The sequence below is a fragment of the Dromiciops gliroides genome, chromosome 5, assembly GCF_019393635.1.
Source record: "Dromiciops gliroides isolate mDroGli1 chromosome 5, mDroGli1.pri, whole genome shotgun sequence".
Lineage (NCBI taxonomy): Eukaryota > Metazoa > Chordata > Mammalia > Microbiotheria > Microbiotheriidae > Dromiciops > Dromiciops gliroides.
The window spans coordinates 43178943-43197131 of NC_057865.1; the positions used below are offsets into that span (position 1 = coordinate 43178943).

Consider the following 18189-nt stretch of genomic DNA (forward strand, 5'->3'; position numbering starts at 1 on the left):
GTATTTATATTTTCAGCTTGTTAGAATGTGAGCCCTTTGAGGTGAATGGCCACAATTCTCATGTTGAGGCCCTACAAGAAACACCATCTACCCATAAGTGTAAACATTTGAAGGAAGAATTCACTTTTATTTTGAAATAGAAAAAAAATACACGATCCTTTTCCAGCCTGATTTATAGCATAGTAAAAAGTTTCCACTGTCAATCTTCTCTCTCCTAAAAATAAAAATCAAAGGAATGGATTAATTATATGCAAAAGATTGACCTCCTTAGAGATCAATTTTTCTTTTAATTTGTCTTGTTAGGTGGTATTTTGCTGTGCTGTGCCGAAATGCTTCCTTCCTAATTTGGATCAGAATCTGGTAGATACTTATCTCAGGGGCTGATTCAGGTTTGGCCCCCAGCTAAAACTTCCCCCAGATTTCCAGTTTGTCTCTATAATAGGTTTTTTTTTTCCCATTATGAAGGCCTTTTCTTTTTCTTTCTTTTTTTAAAATAATAAACATTTTTATTTATCGTTTTGGGCACCAATTTTTATCTTATGAAGGCCTTTTAACTAATAACTATATATATGTGTGTATATCTATATATCTATGTATATCATATTTCATATTGGCCAGCATGGAGCCATGAGATTTTTTTCCCTCCTTTCTCTTTTAATTAATTAATTAATTTGTTTGTTTGTTTATTTATTTATTGCAACAAACACTCATTTTATTTTTTCCAGTTACATGTAAGGGTAGTTTTCAACATTTGTTTTCATAAGATTTAGAGTTCCAAATTTTTCTCCCTCCCTCCCTCCCTTTCCTCCATCCTCCACAAGACAACCAGGTTATATATGCGCAATCCATAAGTGGAGCCAGGAGATTTTAACTGTCTGGGGGTAGTGTTTGAGTACAGATTAGGCTCTAGGGTGGCAAAACGCTGTGGATCCCTTTGGGTCATCTGGTCCCTTAGTTTGATTGCGCTTTAGAGAGGACATGAAAGTATGATTTAGCAGTCCAGTGTTTAAAAGAAAGATTTTGAAGATACTGTGGCCAATAATTTATTTAAAATGATGACAACCCCTTGTTTTTTGGCAGGAGTTGTAGGGTGCAGTTGGTGCACTGTTAGCTGACTGAACCTAAACATTTGCCGGATATTCTCAGAGCTGTGTTAGCTAATACTGCCAGTAAACCGTGAACGCCTTTGGTGGGAGGTGCTTCCGTCCTAGAAAACTTGGAGTCTTGGATTGTTTGTAATGGAGATAGAAAAAAGGCGTTTAGAAATAGAGGGATTGTAATTAAAGAAACATTTTATGTTTATGTTGGGAAGTGAATAATTATTCTTTGAGAAAAAAAATTATCAAGCTTTCTCCATGTTATTAATTGTAAATGGGTGATGTGATGAAGCCTTTTTTAATGATTCTTTTAAAACAAAGAAACTCAAATGCTTTAATTACCATTCTTTTCATGTTAGGCCTTAATTTTATGTGGGTGAAGATTTTGAAATGTTCCTAAAACAAAAATACAAAGAGAAAATAGCACAGTTGAAGGAAGAATATGTAAATAGTTCATTTTAAGTAATATACTTATTAAATAAGGGGTTCTCCTAAGCAAAATACACATTCAGTAACCTTGGCTACTTGGTGGTGAGTTCTTGGGCCTTGGCACCTCATGAAACAAACAAACAGAAATGGGCCCAAGTCCTCTGCCCTCTTCTGGCAGAATGGTAGAAATGGAGTTCAAGGGACTAAGAGCCACCTGTAATTTTAACCTAGTTGTTGGTTCTCCAAATGTGAGCCCCTTATCCACTGACCAACAAGTGCACACATAACTGAGTGACCTAAATTTGTTAAATTCCATGTTCTTCTTGCAAATGAAACTAGAAGGAAGAAGGAAGTTGCTTTCAAATGGAAGGATGGCTCCCATGCTGTTCTTGGGAGTTGGAGGTCTTGGTTTATCATCTGCTTCAGAGCAACAAGAAACCTGCTGTTCATGGAGGTTTTGGTCATCTCACTTTGCAAGGTCATGCATGACATGTATTTGCAACAAGACAGCTATGAAAAATAGTTATTTATGCACCAGTGCCTTCTACAGCTGATCCTAGAAAGAACTTGATTTCTCCAGATTAAATCAGTTTATCCTTTGATATTTGGTGGCTTCACTGAAAAGGTAGAAATAGATGTGTGAAAAATCTGTTGGGAAACATGAATCGTGAGGAAAGAGTGAGAGAGGCCGAAGACTGTTGAACTATACAGAAAACTCTGAGAACAGAATCAGTAGCTGGCATCCCCTTACAGATGGGGAAACTGAGCCTAAAAAGGATCAGATGACTTGCCTAAGTCGAATAGTTAGGGAGTGTCTGAGGCCCCATTCAAACTCCGGGTCTCCCTGACTCCAAGTTTGGTACTTTGTGCATTTTGCCACCTACTATGCAATTGAAGTAACCTGAGCTGTGCAACCAGGAGGTGGACCTTGTGGGGCTCCCCTGCCTTGGTATGGGTTGGCCTTGCTGGTTCTTGTCAAAAGCCTGAGGGAGGAGCTCTCAATTCTGCAGGATTTTTTTTCTCCCATTCATCTCCAGCACAGTCTCAGTACCTTTTTTTTTTTTTTTCAGTGAGGCAATTGGGGTTAAGTGACTTGCCCAGGTTCACACAGCTAGTAAGTATTAAGTGTCTGAGGCCGGATTTGAACTCAGGTACTCCTGACTCCAGGGCCGGTGCTCTATCCACTGCGCCACCTAGCCGCCCCCTCAGTACCTTTTAAGGAAATCGTAGTTTAGGCCCTTAGGATAATGCTCCTCTCACACCTGTGGATTATCATGACTTGATTTAGTGTGTTCTAGGCTATTGTCTTTCCAAGAATGGTGGTCTTTCCATATTTATTGGCCACCTGGGGGAGTTGAGAGGGAAGGTCATTCTAGTTTGATGATCGCCTGGGAGCTGGGGGGGGGGGTGGGGGTGGTCGGGTTGTTAGGTGACTCTGGTACCTTGTTCAGACAGATGACCTGAACATTACCCATGATCCCATGGGATGATGAGTATTGTTAGACTGAGCACTAACTACTCACCCACAGTGAGGTACAAAATGACAGCAGAGAATGGTCAGTAAGGTGGGCTGGTGATTTAGCTCATCACACTGGCTAAATTAGCAAAAGGAGAGGAACAAGTGGAGCGAAAGGCTCAAAGGTCAAGGAGGGGAAATGAATCTCGAGACGACTGGCAAGGATAAGACATTCCAGTCACGTGGAGCTCTGAGGCTGAAAAGGTCCTGTGTTGGTGATTAAAGTGGCAGGATTTAACTGCTTGATTAATTAAAAATCCCATCAGATTTTGATGGTTAAGGGCCATGCCCTGGCATGAAAGAAATGCAGTTCCACACGTGGAGCAGGGACATCTAGGAGGGCACTTTCTGTCTAGTGGCCTCGTTCAGGTCTCCTCCTCATTGGTTACCACACCTGGCCCTGGTTATCAGCATCAGCCTTGTCCCATAGTGAGGAATAGAGTGGCACAGGGAGGGCAAGGTAATTGCAATTGAAAGACAAGTAAAACAAGACTCAAGATGAATCCCAGGATTTGGCTAAACAATTGAGACAAAGATCCAGCAAAATCTTGAGAGCTCTGGTTGTGATAGAGAGAGTATTGTTCTCCATCAGGCTGAACTTGTAGCCCCTGGAGACTTTACTCAAGACAGCTCCTGTTTTGTTGTCAGGACACACAACCCTCTCGGCTCTGTGTTTCCCCTCAAGTGGATGGAGATTTTTTTTGGCAAGAATGCTGGTCTGTATTTGGATACCAGAGGAAACTTGTCTGACCATGGCATTCATTGGGTGGAGGAGGAGACTCAGTATCTCAGGGAAAAGGAAATAATAGACTGGACATATACCAGTGATCGCTGGCACTGGGTTCCCAGCAAGAGAGTTCTCAAGCTACCAAGGTCCAGATGAATTGCCAATTGCCACTTAGCACCTCTGTCAGGACTCCATTGTGGAACGCATCTTTGGATGCCTGATGGGAATTGTGCTTCTAACCTCAGGATAAACAGCCCCTCAATGTGACTGTGCAGGGATCACAAGTCAAGAAAAACTAGAAAAAAGCCTAGTCCAGATGGAGAGAGCCAGGTTGTGATTCCAGTGGCAAGGCAATAAGCTCCTCTGGGCAGAGGAAGATGAGAGCCCTCTGAAATGTTTGTTTTATTGCTGGATTGTGGCATTATGAAGGAGAGGATATATAACCAGCCCAGTCAATGGACATGGGAATGAGGTCACCCAGAAAATGAGACAGGACAGAGGAAGAGGACGAGGCGAGCACCATTTTAGGAGACATCCTGGGATGCTCAAGGGGGTGGGCAACATCCCACCCCATTTTCTATTCCACTCCTATGCGGTGATCTCAATGAATTTTGCCTCCTCTGCCAAGGGACTGATGCTCTACCTAAGGGCCCTAGGAGCTGTGATTGGTCCAACAAAGACCATTCCCCTCCCAGAGATCAGCGAATGTGTACCACCATAACTGTCTCTTAGGGTAAGAGGAACACTCAGTACTTTGTTAGGCTTTTAAATCATAAGTTTCCTTCCTCCCAGGAGATCCAGATTTATTCATAGGACCCCCCCCAACCCCCCCCCCCCCAACATATCAAAGTAGGAAAACGTGGTGGAAGAAATAGAGGAGGAAATATACCCTATGAGGTTAGTAGCAGGAACCACGGGCCTCTCCTCAAAAAAGTTGTCCTTTCTCCTCTCACCATTAACTTGATTTGCACTGATAGATTAGGTTCGTGGCTCCCAGACCATCAGTCTGAGGCTAAGGAACTCCACAGAGCTTTGTAGTTCCTCCTTCCTCATCAAGCTGCTGCTCTAAAGAGCATTCCCTGTCAGGGGACAGATGATCAAAGACTGACAGACACCTGGAGTCTTGGAGCCCGTGACTTCCCCTTTGAACTTCATGTGTACAAGATCCATGGATGTGGGATTTGGACTGCCCCAAACCGAGCTGGGTCGTGATGTCTGTTTCTCCTCCTCCTCCTGATGCCAGTTCTGTCCTGGACCAGTCAGGTCCTGAACTTGGTAGCACAGGATGGATTTGGCTCAATCCATTCATTTCAGTCCCGGTCCCCTTAATCACCAAAAACGGTTCTCCTATACTTAGCAGGGGGAGTAGCAAACCTTCACCATCCCAAGAAGAGGCTCCTCCCTAATGGGGAATGGCACCAGTAGCTCTATGGAACTCGACATTCTGGATTTGACTTTGTGTCCTCTGCCTGCGTGGCCTGGGTGACCTTCACAAGGCAGGAGCTCACCATTTACATCATCTAGCTTCATGGTTTTCTTATAAAATGGCAGACTTTTGGTCTCAAAAAGTGCCTGGACACATCTGGGTTGATGAATGATCAGATGGTCTCTGGGCTGCCTCCTCTTTGGATTCTGGCTCATGTGGTTCATGTAGCCCAAGCTCCGTCTTTCTATCTTTGACCCAATAAACAGCTTGTCTTGACCTGCTTGTGGTGAGTGTGGTGGTGCCTTTCTTGGATCAGCTCCAACACCTGATGCTCATCCAGAAGACTAATCCAGATGGCCTTTAATATTACAAATTATGATCAAATACATGACTGGATGCAATAACAGGTTTTGATTGTCCTTTATGGAAGTGAATTGTTCCCAGGTATTACTACCTTTCTGATTTAAAAAGTCAATTTATTTTCATTGGATGTAAATGGAATGGTGTCCAAAAAGGTGTCTGAAGAGTGGAGAAGAACCAAAGATTTCTCTGTCCCCAAATGGAAATCAGATCAGAATTTGAAGAATGGATAGGAGGCCAAGGAGGGCTGTTTAGCTCACAAGAGCTGATACAGGGAGGAAGCAGCACATCCCTATTATAGGTTTAAAGGGCACATGCAATCATAGCCTATTTAGGCTTATACAGTCAGCCCAGATAAATTGAATGTCACATTTTTCATCTCAGCTTTCTAGTGACAGCTAAAAACCAGGCTAATTTCTGATCTCTGGAAATTGTCAGAAGTGTTACGTTCTTTTCCTTCAAAAAGGAAATTAGAAATTAAGGGGAGGGGACATAGCCCAGAAGCTACAAGAGCAGTGAAAAATCAATATTTTCAGCTGGAGCCCTTTACCCAAGTAGCTTAGTAGTTGCTGTGGCCCTGGCCAAGCCCAGCCTCCTGCCACCTTGGACTTCATTTAAAAAATATTCGCCATTTACTTTAGTGCTGCCACTGATTCCTCTGCCTTGAGTCATTTGTAATAAATATAGTGATAATACTGTTAGGAGGACACAGACTGTGTCGTTAAATTGGAATCAATAAGTCCCAGACTAGTCAGACACTGCTATTCCGTCATCTGGAAGCTTCTATTACATGACTGACCTTTTTTTTTTCCCCTTTTTTAAAAAAATGGTTTTTTTATATAGTTAAGAAAAATGTGTTGTCCAGTGAAGCTGTGCTTTTTAAATGTTCTGTCACCTATAAATTCTCTAAATGATAACCGGCTACAATACCAGACTCTGGGCTTTGATTCATGCTTCCGGTTTTTACATTTACCAAAGTTGTTCAGAAATGAAGCCTGCTCACAATGCTTCCTCTAGCTTTTCATAATTCCAGCTCATGTATGTGTGGGGCCTCTGGGTTTGCAAAGTACTTTGCATACATTAATTAGCTCATTTGATCTTCAGGGTAACACAGGTTGTTAACCCCATTTTGCAGAAGAGGAAACTCTGGTTCAGGGATCTTTGCTTGACTTGCCCAAGTAAGTGTCAGACAGGATTGGAACCCAGGTCTCTCCCATTATCCCATAGTATGGTCTTGCTTTCAAACACAGACACAAGCTCCCATCTTCCTCTCTTAATTCAAGTTCATACATGTCTTGATTTCTATTGCTTTAATTAGGATATGGCATCAATACAATTTCAGTTTTCCCCATTAAGCATGCAAATTGAGTTTCTATATATGTGAAAGAAACCCTAAAAGGACACAGGTATTTTTTAAATGGAGGAATGTTAGATTGTATTTACTTAAACATTTTTAAACAACTATTTAAATAAACTAGGAAGACATTAATGCACCTAGGATAAGAAGGGAAGTGGTCATATGGGGAAAAAATCTTTGTATCAGACTTCTCTGATAAGGGTTTGTATCTAAGATATATAAACTCTCTCTCTCTCTCTCTCTCTCTATATATATATATATATATATATATATGTGTGTGTGTGTGTATATAAATAATATACACACACATATGCATCTCAGTTCATATGGATATCTTCACTTTTCTCTGAATTTCCCATATTTGTCATTTCGTAGTCTGCAATAATATTTGATTACATAGTTTCTTCATCCATTCCCCAATTGATTGCCATCCACTTTGTTTCTAATTCTTTGTTGCCACAAAACATGCTGCTATTTGAGTGGACCTTTATTTCTGTCTTTGACTTCCTTGGGCCATTTACTTAGTGGCATAGATAGATCAAAGAGTAAGGTGATACCCAGAATAATTGGACGAATTCACACTTCTGCTAATAGTGTATTATTGTGGCCGTCTTCCCACAGCCTCATCGAAATTGACTTTTCCTATTTTGGGGGTCACTTTTGCCCATTTATAGATTGTAAGGTGAAACCTCAAGAGTTGTTTTATCTTACATTTTCTTTTTAAGCGACTTGGGACATGTTTTCAAATGATAGCCTTGTAATTCTTTTGATGACTATATCCTTTGACCACTTGTCTATTGGGAAATGACCTTCATTTACTTTTTAATTGCCCTTTCCCTCCTTTTTCTGACAGAAATGATAAATTATAGACTAAAACCTAGATTGACCAGAATACTAAAAAAAATGGGGCTATTCTTTTTTTTTTTTTCAGCAACAAACATTTATTTTATTTTCCAGTTACATGTAAGGGTAGTTTTCAACATTCATTTTCATAAGATTTAGAGTTCCAAATTTTTCTACCTCCCTCCCTCCCTTTCCCCCCCCCTCCACAAGATCGCAATTAGGTTATATATGTACAATCCACAAGTGTTTTTATCAGTTCTTTCTATAGGGGTGCATAGTAAGCTTCCTCATTAGTTCTTTGGGATTGTCTTAGATCATTGCACTGCTGAGAGTAGTTAAGTCATTCACAATTACTCATTGAACAATACTGCTGTCACTACGCACAATGTCCTCCCAGCTCTGCTCACTTCACTATACATTGATGTTCATTAATCTTTCCAGGTTTTGGGGGGATCATTCTGTTTGTCATTTCTTGTAGCACAAGACCATTCCACTACAATCATATAACACAGCTTTTTCCATCATTCCTCAATTGATGGACATTCCCTTGATTCTCAATTCTTAGCCTCCACCAAGAGTTGCTATAAATATTTTTTGTGCATTTTTTCCAACCCTTTTCTCTTTTTCATGATTACCAGTGTTAACTGTTTCCCTTCCATCCTATTCCCTTCCCCATGATATTTATTCTATTATCCATCTTCTTTCATCCTATCACTCTTCAAAAGGGATTTGCTTCTGTCTGTCCCCTCCCCCACTCTGCCCTTCCTTTTTTTGCCCCTCTCTCTTTATCCCCTTCCCCTCCTATTTTCCTGTAGGGTTAGAGAGATTACTCCACCCAATTGAGTGTGTACATTATTCCCTCCTTGAGCCAATTCTAAAGAGATTGAGGTCTTTGAGCCAATTCTGATGTGTGTTAGGCTCATTTACTGCCCAGATTAAACAAATTACTCCACCCATTTGGATGTGTCTGTTAGTCCCTCCTTGAGGCAGCTCTGATGCGTTTAAGGTCTTTGAGCCTTTTCTGATGAATGTAAAATTCATTTACTGCTCTTCTCCCATCTCTTCTCCCACTCCATAGGCCTTTCCCTGTTACTTTCATGTAGGATTTCACTTCTGCCCTTCTCCCTTCCCCAGTGAATTCCCTTTACCCCTCAATTTAACCCTAAAGATGTCATCACCTAGCTAAGTGACACAGTGGACAAAGCATCCCCCCTGGACCCAGGAGGATCCCAGCCAAAACCTGGCCTCAGACACAAGACAGTCACCCAGACAGTACGACCCCAGGTATGTCCCAAAATGGGGCTATTCTGATCAATTACGTTTTATCTTAACTAGAAATCCCTTTCTGTTTGGAATCTGCTTTGGTAAGTCCAATATTGTGAACATAGTTGAATTCTTTTTTGAAGATTAATGATCGTCAAGAATCATCATTCTTCAAGCACCAGTTCTCCAAAGTCCTTTTGTTCCTTACCTCAGAGTACCCAAGGAATGATTGGATTAGAGGAGTACCTTCTCTCATTTCAGATACGGAATCATAGAGAAATAAAAGATTAATGGTATCCAAGAACATCTTCCTGAATCTCTTTCTCTCCAACTCCCTAAAATAGAGAGGAGCTTACAGGGGGGTAGGGCAGAGGACATGCTTTTTCTAATGACAACTAATTAGGTATAATTTAAATCATATAATTAGTACCATATTTCTAATACATAATTAATGGGCTTTTGTGAGCTTCTCTGGAAAGCTGATTACTATATGGAAAATGATTTCTGTGGCAGGATACATTCCATCTGACTTAAAACCAAAGTTTTGGATCATAAATTTAAAATGGAGGCAACCTCAGTGAAATTCCTTGGGTTCAAGTGTTCCTCTACTGCGTACTGGCTGGGTCATTTTGGACAAGTCACATGATCCTTTGGGTGTCCCCACCATTCTTTAAGAACATAAATAGCAGAACAGTTGATTTTTGTAACAGGAGAGGGAGGGCGTTTCACCATCAAGAGAGACCTTCCACACCACTGAGATCATTGGTCTAGACACCACCAAAAACCAAATCAAAACAAAACAAAAGCATCTTACAAACCAACCAACCAAAAAACCAACCACCCTTTTCATAAGTTGGAATTACCAGTGCTACAGAAAATGAAGGTACAGGAAACTTGGCAAAATCTGACTCCAGGACATCCCCTGGAAGGGCTTTTTTTTTTTCTTTCTTTCCAATTGTTTATATCAGGTTGTTTTCTTGCCATTTGTTTCCTTCTCCTAGAAGTGAAATATTGGAGGGAAATAGCCATGATTTGAGAATTTCTCAAACATAGTTTAACTTTGTTGGGACCCCTAGTTTTCTTTGGAAATAAACTTTGATATTTATTATTTAACTATGCAAAGCTTAACCAGAAGAGGAGAAAATGCTAGTGTGGAATAACTTGAAAGCAGTTTTTAACTTTGTTCTTTACTATAGATGATGAACCAGCTCCAGCTGATGGAAAAATTATGTTCAGAAAACCAGCCAAGCGATCCTCTGATGAGAAGTATTTGGGTTTAGCAGCAAACTCCAGAAAGAAGAAAAAAGATGAAGAAAAGAAAAAGGAGGACTTGGTTCCAAAAAATGTTCAGAAACAAATAAAAAATAGTAGTCTGCTTTCTTTTGATGACGCAGAGGAAGAAGATGAATAATTGTACATATTCTGAACTTTTGTATTCTCTCCTTTGCGGGTGTTTGGAGGTGTTCCGTAAACATTTTCTTTTGGATTTTTTCACTTTTTTAAAGAGTGGCAAATGTTGGTAATGTGGAATATGTTGAACTCTGATGTAATTGAAATATTGCAGCAAAAATAATAGAGATTGCTTAAGATGCTAGATCACAAATACATGGCATAGGTACACCTGACAACTCCTCCCCCTTCCTTTGTAATATTTGCAAACATAATACCCATGATCCTTTAAGTTAAAGACAGGAAGTCTGTGTATTCATTTAAAACTATTTATTAGAGCTAGATCTTATGTAATTTGCTCAATGACCTCATGGAAGTTGTCCTGCTTTCCCCATCTAAAAGGACATGATTCACTTAATTACCTTGTATTATCATATATATCACATTAATGCAAAATACTTTTTTTTTTTACTTTAGTGCCTGCAACTTCCCTCAAACATTAAAACATCTTTTAGCTTACTTGATCCAAGTATTTAAAGCCTGTACTTTGTTAACGTTTTGAGACTTCTTGCCATTTTTCTTATACTCCCTCTTTCAACCTTAGAAAGTTCCATGTCACTTTATGAATGGCTTATTCCTTTGTGGTATTCATATTTTTTGAAAAAGAAGAAGATTTGAGATTCCGGATAACGTACATTTCAACAAAAGAAATCAGGCAGATGCTCAACCCCATATAGCTATCTAAAAGAATCTATTACATTCTAATTAAACCACCACCAAGAATTTATGGTAGATTGTCCCAGACTTTCTTGGTGTGAGAAAACATCCTGAATCCATTTCCTTATTTTGCAGCAAAAGAAGTAAAATTAATGGGGAATGTCAAGCTTTGTGAAGGAACTGATGGGAAATTGCCATGTTGCAGCTGTTTGAGGTTTAACTGTTAATGTTTTAATGTAGCTCATAAGAACTGAATAAAAGCAGGAAATGTAAATAAATAAAACAGATCCTTAGACATGTTTATACATGGACCTAAGGCCAAGATCCATAAAGACCAAATAGAGATCCTGATGTGATTGATTTTGCCAACCTAAGACAGCTGTTACTTCTTTAAAAATGATTCACTTCGGGGCAGCTAGATGGCGCAGTGGATAGAGCACTGGCCTTGGAGTCAGGAGTACCTGAGTTCAAATCCGGCCTCAGACACTTAACACTTACTAGCTGTGTGACCCTGGGCAAGTCACTTAACCCCAACTGCCTCACTAAAAAAAAAACAAAAAAACAAAAAAAAAAACAAAAAATGATTCACTTCTTTCCTTCAGTGCCCCATGAGCATTTTAGCTAGATTCCAGCAGTGATTCTTAAACTTTTTGATCTTGGTAACCCTTTACATTCTTCAAGATTACTGAGGCCCTCCAGAGAGATGTTGTTTGTTTGGGCTATACTTATAGATATTTACCATATTTGAAATGAAAACGTCTTAGTATTATTATGGAAATAGTTTTGACTTCAAGGACCTCAGAAAGGGTCTGTTGACCACACTTTGAGAAATGGTGGTCTGTAGTAATTGATTATGCATGAGGATGTTCTGCTACTCTGCATTCACTGTTTTGGCTCTTTGACCAGACCTCTGCCTAAAAAGTAGCAGAGAGAGCTTGGGAAATAGGTTAAAAGCTGAACAAGATGGCAGCAGATTCCTCAAGGCAAGAAATAAAAATTTAATTAAACTTTAATTTTCATTCAGTGATGCTGCTACCTATTGCTCAGGGTTGTCAGTTATATTCCAGGAATTTGGGCCAACTCATTCCAGCCAAACTCATGAAAATTGCCAAAGGGCTTTTAATTTCCATATAGAGTTTGCCAGTCCTTGGGGGTTTTAGACTTATTAGAAAGCTTTATGCCTACAGTACTGGATCTCTCTTGCCCCTAGATTCTCTGGTTTAGAAGGCTATTATTAGTAATAATGAATATTTACTGATGGTTCATGGTCTACATAGACTTGTCTTGTAAGTTAAAATTAGGTAAATCTTCATCTCTTACCTATTATTATTACCAGTCACTCCAATTTTTGCCAGCTCCTACTTTTGAGTCATCTGTATGATGGTAAAGTTAAATGACCTGAAAAAAAATGGTAGACAGCATTGTGGGTAACATTTTTTTTCATTTTAACTATAATTCTTAATTGCTTATGGTCATCTTTTAGTTCTAGTATGATTGTTTCAGGCTGTGGGTCTGAGATAATTGTTAACAGTTGTATGCAAAAGACTTGAGTTGGGCTGATAATCAATTTCAAAGAGGTACTTGCAAAAATTTGTCAGCATTGAAAACAATAATTCATTTTTTAAAAAATTCTCTGTGCAAGTAGCCATCTCCTTAGGAAATAGGGGACAGAGGGAAGGGGGAAGGTTTCAGGTGCAAATTGGCACAAAAATCTAGAAGAGCATGCGTCCCAGCTCTTGGTGTGAGCTGAGAGGTGGGGAAGTGTTCCTTAGCTTCCCACTCCTTCTGCTCAAAATGTGGGAAGGGATATTGCTGGTAGATGCTAAACAGGGCTAGTGTATAGTAGTTAGCTAGAGGGTTGGGATTTCGAGTCAGGAGAACCCGAATTCAAATTTCACTTAGGAGACTTTCATACTATTTGACCCTAGGTAAGGGTCATCTCTCTTCCATCTAATTTTTTTACCTGTAAAATCGGGGTGGGGGGGGTGGTGGACTTGCTGGCCCCTCCCGCCTTTAAATTTATGTTCCTCTGACATCCATGTTACATCCTCAGTGGGCACTGCATGATTTAGAAACAGATCAGTGTTTTCAAAATGATGATCAGAACTAAATGACCCTCATTTTCTTTGGCATTTTATTGACTTTCTAACATTGATGGGAACATTTTCCTTTATGAGTAAAGGGGAAAAAACAAAAAGCACAGGTAACGTTGTATTCAGTGAAGACCCTCTAAGACTTCAGTATTCTTAAGGAAATAGCATTCAAAGGCCCCCCAAATGCCAATGCATTCCTGAAGGAGGTTAGGCATCTACTTCTTTGGAAACTATTCTGAGTAAGGTAGAAAACTTCCAATTATGGTATGTGAAATTCTATATGAAATGAGGGAAGGGAAAATGATCTGTTGGGGTTCTTTGCAGCCCTAATATTTTATGTTCAAATACTGGTTATTACTTACACATCCAAACTGGGAAGAAGTTGTTGGACATATCTTCAAGGTAGAGCAACAGAAATATATGAATTAATGCTGTTTGTTGTTGTTTAGCCATTTTTCAGTCATGTCTAATTCTTTGTGACCCCTTTTAGGTTTTCTTGGCAAGATACTGGTGTGGTTTGTCATTTCCATCTCCAGTTTATTTTACAGATGAGGAAATTGAGGCAAAGAGTGGCTAAGTGACTTGCCCAGGGTCACACAGCTAGTTAAGTGCCTGGGGCCAGATTTGAACTCATGAAGAAGAGTCTTCCTGACTCTAGGCCTGGCAATATATTCATTGTGCCACCTACCTGCCCTGGAAGAAATAAATTTGTTTGTTTTTGCTTTTGTTTTGTTTTGTTTTGTTTTTGGCAGGGCAATGAGGATTAAGTGGCTTGCCCAGGGTCATACAGCTAGTCAGTGTGAGTGTCTGAGGCTGGATTTGAAATCAGCCTGATTCCAGGGCTGGTGCTTTATCCACTGCGCCACCTAGCTGCCCCCCATGGAAGAACTAAATTTGACACAAGAGTGTGAGTCTCTTGAAGCAGTTTTGGAGTTGAAATGATCTTACTGGTGTCCAGCCTTTCTTAGGACTCATTTTAAAATTGAACTTTGTCCCACCATATTAAAGTTACGTGTTGTATAGAATGTAGAATATAGTATTTCTACATTGTAATTTTAAGATACATTTTAAATGCTGTGGAAGCATGATAGTATTATTATGCCATGTTATAATTTAAAGATACATCTTAAGGACTTTAATTTTTCTTTTTAGATCTAATATGTATGGCTAGGTAAAAATGAAGAAAAAACTTAAATTGTAGGAAAAGAGAGTTCACTTTGATTTTGGAACTTTAAACAAAAATGATGAGTTAATTATGATGCAGAAATAATATAGATGTACAGTTAGCTAAGTTGATCACTAGCTGGAAGAATTGTTTCCTCTCTGCTGTGTAATTTAATATAAAGTCCTCTTGATCTGTCCTATTTTCTAATTAAAATTGCACTGCATTTTAAAAAAACAAGAAACTTTAAATCTTTTTAAGGCCCTTAAGTTATTAAAATAGAGAATGTATTCCTTTTCCCCTTCTTATTGTTAATGCTTGTCTTTGGCATTTCATTTATCTCCAATAAGGGAACTAGACTGGTGAAGACTTTGCTTTCGTCCTCATCACTTTTATTTCTGATTCTCAGGTTGCACATCATACCAGATGCTGGGAGAACTTACACAATATAGACATGTATAAGTTGTTTTAAAGGGCCAGGAAATATTTTTCACCTGTTGTCAATATTAGCAGCAATTTCTCAATGAGTTTTATTTGTTGCCTTGATAAAGATGGTTTTCTGGTTTTTCATGTTGAGATTACTCTGACGCTATCATTATAGGATCATAGTTGGAGTATGATTTTCCCCATCTCTTCATTATAAGATCTATGTTGTCAGGGGCAGCTAGGTGGCACAGTGAATAGAGCACTTGCCCTGAAGTTGGGAAGACCTGAGTTCAAATCTCACCTCAAACACTTATTAGCTGTGCATTCCTGGGCAAGTCACTTAACCCTAATTGCCTGAAACATCTAGGGACATCTCTAGTTGTCCAGATAGATAGATAGATAGATAGATAGATAGATAGATAGATAGATAGATAGATAGATAGATAGGTACATAGATACATAGATAGATGATAGATGATAGCTCAATCTAATCTATATCTATATATCTTGCCACTGGACCCAGATGGATCTGGAGGAGAGAGTGAGGTTGGCTCCTTTGCATAGCCCTCCCTCACTTAAATCCAATTCACTGCAAGTCATGACATCACCCCATATGTCATATTCCTATTCAAGAATGAAGGACAAACAACATGGTAACTGCAATGCTTTGATACTTTAAAAAAAAATACCAATGACTCTCAAAGAATTATGCAAGATGCCTTTTTTCTTCTGAGTTTTTAAATTGTAAAGTGCATCCACCCTGAGGCTTGATGATAAGGGGCAGGAAGCAATAGTAAAAATTATTGTATGTTTTCAAGGATAACTTTTACATAAGGAATTTCAGTGAATGAAAGTAAACAAAAGCAAGACTAACGTGGCAAATTCACTCCGTGAATGATTCACTGTGATTATTTAACATGGTCTACATAAACATGGTCAAATTTGAGTTGGCATTTTAGCAAATTTGAGTTGAATTTCTTTACAGGCACACTATGCCACCACCACCATCAGTTAGCATAGGCTGATGGCACAGTGTCCTAGGGCTGCATTTAAATGTAGTGTGAAAACTTGGAGTTAAATAATCTTTTTGGAGAAGTTCACAGTACTATTAAAATGTTGAATTTCTCATCTTGGCAAATATATATACATATATATTTTTTTTTTCCAAAATGGCAAAACCTTAAAAAATTGAAAATTTGGGAATGGATATTGAAAAATTCTTTTTATTGGTTCCATTCTTGTTTAAAATTCTGAGCTTATGGGGCTGCTAGGTGGCGCAGTGGATAGAACACTGGCCCTGGATTCAGGAGTACCTGAGTTCAAATCCAGCCTCAGACACTTAACACTTACTAGCTGTATGACCCTGAGCAAGTCACTTAACCCCAATTGCCTCACTAAAAAGACAAAACAAAACAAACAAAAAAATTCTGAGCTTATACACAGCTAATAAGTGTCAAGTATCTGAGGCCAGATTTGAACTCAGGTCCTCCTAAATCCAGGGTGGGTGCTTTATCCACTGTGCCACCTAGCTGCCCCCTATTGCTTGCTTTTAAAAAAAGCAAATAACAATTTCATGCGATACTTTCAAAACTGTCCTGCTTGTCTGTGCTTCCTTCTGAACTTCTTTTTTCTTTGGTTTAAAAATATAAGTTTCAATGGCCTCCTCTCTCTTTTTTCAATTTTTTGGCATCTCTATTGCTATCTCCTCCCCCCAACGTCTCCAATTAAAAACAGAGAGAGAGAGAGAGAGAGAGAGAGAGAGAGAGAGAGAGAGAGAGAGAGAGAACACCCTTGTAATTAAAACTTTTTAACAATTAAATTTGCATTTAATCATCTTAAGTTTGTTGTTTCTAATTTTTTGAAAAAAATAGCATCTTGTAATGATGGATAAAACGATTTGAAGAAAAAAATCCTTTGGAGCAAGTGGAATAAATATAGGTAAAGACAGGTAAAGTAGTGGAAATACAGAAAAAGAAAAAAGCCCAAATTTAGAAAATATAACCCATTGCCTTTTTCACTGGCTTTCATAAAGACTTGCTGATGAAGAAGAAAGTCCTCTGTTTGCTTTATTTAGATGATTTGGCTGCAGAAAGCATGAAGTTAATTGAAAGGGTATCTTGGAAAATGTACTTGCAGAATATATTGAAAAGACAATTTTTCCAGAGAAAATTAGATACTTTTAATAAGCCAAAAAATGACTTTGAAAAACCATTATTGGGACATCAGAAAGATTGCTTGCATCATCAAAGGTTGCTTACTGAATGGCTAAGAGTAGAAAGTTTCTCTCAATATGAATTTGTTCTATCTACAATTTTTGATAATGAAATGATGCTTGTTGAATTATAGAAACTGTCAAATGTATCTGAAGACCTCTGGGAAGAGATAATTGGGGAACTGAAATCTTCCTATTTTGCATTGTAAGGTAGATAGGTAAGGCATATATTAAGCACCTACTGTGTACCAGGCATTGTGCTAAGTACTGGAAGTACAAACAGAAAAACAATCCCTGCCCTCCATGAGCTTACATTCTAATAGGGGAATACAACACATAAAAGGGAACTCAGGGGTGGTGGTGGGGGGGGGGAGGTGGGTAGGGTAAGAGGGAGAAGTTGGGAACAGAACCATGGATGAAGTAACATGTAAGAATGCTCATTTGATTATGTGCAGTACATTTTGGAACTGATGTTAGGTAAGACGTTTACTTTGTAAGTTTATTGATGGCAATGTCACATCTAGAGAAAATTTCAATGTAATTGATAGATTGTGGAGGTTTTTTTAGTGAAAATGGTATAATTTGGGAGAATTGTGTCAGATTCTACACTGATAGAGCCAAGTTGGATTAGGTACCCGTTTGCCATGGATAAACATGGTTCATTCGGACTTACTCAAATTGAACAAGAACAGTCATTAGACTTAACTTATGATAAAGATAGGAACGGAGACCGGGCCTATGATTTGTTTAGCAGATTGGACTCTCAGAGGGAGGAAAGTCGCTATGCTAATAATACACGTCAGCACCTTTTCTACCTTACCCTGCCAGAGAATTGCTTACATGGCCCTGAAAGATTGAACAACTTGTCCAGGGACCCATAGCTGATATGTGTTAGAAGGACTTGAGGCCAGGCTCCAAGGCCAGCCCACTATCCACTACAGTATTTTGCCTCTCTCATCTTGAAACAAGTGTTTGAACCCGAAAGTATTATTTTTAGACTGCAGATCACTGGCTTATCAAACAAAATTAAAATTTTACTATCGTTTGTAAATTGTAAATTTGCAAATTGGAGTTTTGCTATTGTAGCTGTTATAAAGACAACATATTTTTACTATGGTTGAAAAAGAATTACATGTAGCAATAACAACGACTACATTCTGAGAAACTTTATG

At 38.9% G+C, this 18189-nt stretch overlaps 1 protein-coding gene across 1 annotated transcript in view; it reads left to right on the forward strand.

Moving 5' to 3' along the window:
- The window catches only part of KIAA1143 (KIAA1143 ortholog), a 35540-nt gene extending 24609 nt beyond the window's left edge, over nt 1-10931 (forward strand). The window contains exon 3 of the mRNA XM_043969252.1: nt 10215-10931. Within this exon, the coding sequence (XP_043825187.1) occupies nt 10215-10429 (215 nt within the window). The 3' untranslated portion in view covers nt 10430-10931. The remainder of the gene's footprint in view (nt 1-10214) is intronic.
- The last annotated feature ends 7258 nt before the right edge of the window (nt 10932-18189 follow it).